General features: G+C 38.7%; 1 protein-coding gene across 1 annotated transcript in view; it reads left to right on the top strand.

Moving 5' to 3' along the window:
- The window catches only part of NDUFS4 (NADH dehydrogenase (ubiquinone) Fe-S protein 4, 18kDa (NADH-coenzyme Q reductase)), a gene marked incomplete at both ends in the record, with an annotated part of 4,352 nt that extends 366 nt beyond the window's left edge, over positions 1 to 3,986 (top strand). Inside the window, one exon of the mRNA XM_010158205.1 lies at positions 3,902 to 3,986. Coding sequence (XP_010156507.1) covers positions 3,902 to 3,986 — 85 coding nt within the window. The remainder of the gene's footprint in view (positions 1 to 3,901) is intronic.
- Positions 3,987 to 4,260: the final 274 nt, after the last annotated feature.

Genomic DNA, 4,260 nt, shown 5'->3' with positions numbered 1-4,260 from the left:
AGCGTGAGAAAAGTGTTAACGAGAAATTTCAGTGATTGCATTTGTGGTGTTGTTACTGATGGCAGCATCAGGGAAAGAAGTTTGTAATTTACCTGAAACAGTCCCTCTCAGCTCTCAGTTGCATCTTTGGCTATACTGAGTAAATTTGGTAATACTGAGCGGCGGGATATTTTTTTACAAAGTTTTATAAATATTCTGAAGATCTGAGACAAGGAGTCATAACTACTTTAAAAAACTGTTTAAAATGTTCCACTCTTGGTTTCAGTGTTGCCAGTACTAGTAGTAAAAACTCTTAAATACGCTGCCTACATTTTATGGTGTGGTTAGAATTCCTGTAAACGGTGAGGACTTTGTCAGCAATTCTCCTGACAACATTGTAATTTTGATTTGAAGCTGTCTTGTTTGAGGCATATTCAGAAGAGTTAATTATTCTACATAAACAAAAATTGACCACTAAAGATTGTATTTCAGACTTGAAAAAGAATACAGTATGTACTGAAAGTGTCTGGCCGCAGTCATAGGATCAAAGAGCACAAAATCCTATAGGGAAAAAAATTAAAAGCTTAAATACAAAGTAATTGAGGATGTGTTTTTTGAGATCTATTAACATTCTAAATCCCGTCACAGAATGATTTTTTTATTTCTTCTTTTATTTGTTTTTATGAGTTCAAAATAACTCTGAAAGCAAGTGTTGCTGTTATGTCGGTTTCTCATTAAAAACTGGGGAGGTTTGCAACCTGTAACATCTCGCTTGTATTAGTATTGCAGAGCATTAGGGAAGCCAAGCTCAACTACTGTTAGACACGAAAAAATACAGAATATTAATTAAAAAGTTAACTGTATTAAAATAGTCTGTGAAAACACCCGTTTTAAAACTTTAAGCCTGTATGTAACAATGACCTCGTCTTAAGCGCATACTGGGGGTTTTCACCATTTCATCCTAAGCATATTTAAATTGCTGTTTCAAAGGGTAAGGTTTCAGTGATTTCAGACACGTATGCCTTGGACGGCTTGCCTGCTGCAGGTGGCTGCTGCGTTTAGCAAGTAATGACCAGGTTGTTTCACGGGACCCAGACGAATTAGGTGATAGACTGTTGACCAGCAGTACACCTTTCCCTCCCGTCTTGTGTGCCTCCCAAGTGTCTAGCCACTGGAGTATGGCCTATTTATACCACTGCAGAGATTAGAACAGTGTAGCAGGTGCTAGTAACACCTGCTTTAGTGCAGGTTGAATTTAACTTTTCTTCTAATCCCCCTTTGCTTTCAGCTGACTTTAACGTCCCCAGACAGATTATTTTCTGGGTGGGATTTTTCATGTTCTCAGCCAAAACAATGGCTTTTAACCTTTCTAACAGTTGTAACCATTTTTGCTAAATAAACCACCTAGAAAAGGAGCTATGGTATTAAAGGTTTACCTGTATGTTGAGTTGTCCTGGAGTGAGCTTATTGTGGGAATTTAAAAAATGATGGCTGTTTTGAATGGATCCATGCCTGCATGCGTTTTTATTCTGGGGTAGGTAAAGGGATCTTCTCCGTGTGTAAGCAAGCTCCAGGTAGTAAGTAAGTGGCATGCTGAGAACTGACATTGCTAGGTTAAAGGTTTTGTGAACCAGTTTGTATTGGTTCATTTTTAAAAGAACTATGGTAAAAACTATTAGTGGATGTTCTGGTAATTTCAAATTGCTGTTCAACACCCAGAAATACCTAAGAAAAGGTTCTTCTCTTCAGACTTAATTTCTGCAAAGAACAGTTCTTAGAAGTTTTCCCATTTACTTTTGAGTAATGTAATGGGATTAGTGCATTGGAGCCCTTTAGGGTCTAGGGATTAGAGCCCTTTTCCTCTGAACTCCATATACTTATTTACATGTAGGACTTTGCTATACTTCTGTCATTTTACCTTCTTGTTTGCTTCTTTTTTATTGCCTTTGCTGTTTCTTGGATGTAGGTGGGCTTTTTCAGTGGAAACTTTCCAGTTGCAGATCTAAATAAAATGATGAACCCATGGCATTTTTTTTGGTTGCGAGGTTTTTTAATGCCTGTGCATAGTTCTCGAGTAGATTTTGTAAATATAAAGCTGTAAACAAGAAACGTGTGAAATGCATGATTTCCATTGTTCAAGATCTTGTAAGAGTACAAAATGTGGAACCCTAGTTGGTAGTGTCTGGTAGGACAGGCACAGGAAATGCTGGAGCACTGCCACGGCTGACATGATCAGGACATTACACTGGCCATCCTGAACTCCAGTTTGTTTACAGATTATCACAACCTTTATACACATGGATGGCTCAGTTATGGAAAGAAACCAAAAAGCTGTGTTTAGATTGGATGAAAGATGATCCCATATGAAAACAGAAGAAGTAATTTCTGCACAGTCTGTGTTTCCAAACTGCCTCTGTCCTGGAAAGTTTTCACCAAACTTGCAGTACTGAGCAGACACCAGTCCCTCACTGTACTACTTTGTTCCAACTTAGTGCTGTTGAGAAGGTTTTTCCAACCCCATTCATGGAAGATAAGAACAGTAAGCAAAAATGGTCACAGTATTGTGATACATTTGGGTCGCTTGATTCCCCACTGATCATGTCATGGACTAATTCATAGCTCCTAATTCTCCTTACTGCCTTCATAAGAGACATCTTTAAATGTCCTTAAGAGAGCCCATCTTAGTGGCTTGTGAAAGTGTGATTTCTGCCTTCATCCTGTTTTGTTTGTTTGTTTGGCTTTTTTTTATTGGGGAATATATTGGATGTACAGTGAACTCCATTTTTCCGTGTGTACATCAGATAAAATTACATTGTTGTCTTTGCTGGAAGCTAGATTCCCCTGTTTCCCCTCCCCCTCCACTAGTCACAGGCTTTGTCCTTTATTGTAGAGAGTTCAATGTATCTTTGGTTGCTTTTTCTCTTCATTTACCCTTTTAGCTTCAAAGAGAGAACAGTTGAGAGGCAGATCCTTCAATACTTTGATGCAATTTGGTCTTGTCTTCTTGGTTGTCTCCCAGGCTCATGTGCAGTGTTGTCTCAGGGAAGCGTTGTCTAATCGTTGTGCTGCTACTAACAGTATCTTACTTCTCTAAATGTTCTGTAGATTTTTTAGAACCTTATTTTTCATCCTTTGTCATGGTTCTGAAACTGAGCTTTTTATAGCAGCAAGTAAGGCAGTTTGGTTTTCTTAACTGATATTTTAGTTTTTTTCAAAAAGCTTTTTGCTGTTTGCACTTCTGCAAGGAGTCAGTTGAGGGATAGCTGATCATCTAAAACTAACCACAGGGTGTTGAGTTAGCCAGCAGTTAGTGGGTCTGGGCTTCGTTTTCAGTGGTGACCTGTGATCTGCTTGCTGTACTGGAATAATTTGTGGAGGTCATGTGACCTCAGCCAAAGCTGAACTCTTGGGTTTTTTTAAACGTACTTTTCAGTCTGTGATTAATTCCTGCTCTGCTCAGTTTGATATTCAGCTTCTTTCTGTATAACATTATTCTTCCCCTAGCTGCTCCACAGACTCCTGGTCTCCTTGAAATGTTCAAAATTTCCTTAAGCCTCCTCATCTTCCAAAAAGAGAGGGACGACACAGCTTTAAAAATAGTGTTGCAGAGCACTTACCTAACTGCCTGCTGAGGTTATAATGTGTTCGTCTAATAAAAACCTTAAAACATTAATTTCTGTAAGGAGTTGGGAGGGAAGTTTAGCAGACTGAGAGTGAAATGGTACTCGGCACTCAATTACATGTGAATTAAATAATTAAATATGTAGTTATAAGTAATTAAAAATAAAGGTGTTTTGAATGGATTGTGAGATGGTGTACTGCAAAAAGTTGTGTAATACAGCATTTGTCTAGCACTTGAGGTAACAAATACAATTATTTTATATTTCAAATGTGCTTAAAATTTGTCATCTGACTCTTACAGAGCTGATCCTTTATCCAACATGGTTCTTACTTTCTCTACTAAAGAAGATGCCATTGCCTTTGCTGAAAAAAATGGTACGTATTGGGTATGAGGGATTCAGCTTTCTGTGGGCAAACTTGGACTCAGTATTAACAACAGAAGAAATACAGGATAAAGTGCCTTCCCTCTGTTCCAAAAATTGGTAGACCATTGGTGCTCTGCCTTAGGAGGGAGGGAAACAGGGCGGGGGGGTATTTCTGAGGGTGCTGGAGGCATTGAATCTAGGCCTTCCACTTCCTGTTCGAGTGTTCCAGCTTCTTAGCATTACTGTTGCAATGCTTTTGCAAGTATCTGTGTTTTGAATGAGGACTGAGCTTGGC

This window comes from Eurypyga helias, unplaced genomic scaffold (assembly GCF_000690775.1).
Source record: "Eurypyga helias isolate BGI_N326 unplaced genomic scaffold, ASM69077v1 scaffold47508, whole genome shotgun sequence".
Taxonomy (NCBI): domain Eukaryota; kingdom Metazoa; phylum Chordata; class Aves; order Eurypygiformes; family Eurypygidae; genus Eurypyga; species Eurypyga helias.
This window is presented reverse-complemented; position numbering and strand designations above follow the sequence as displayed.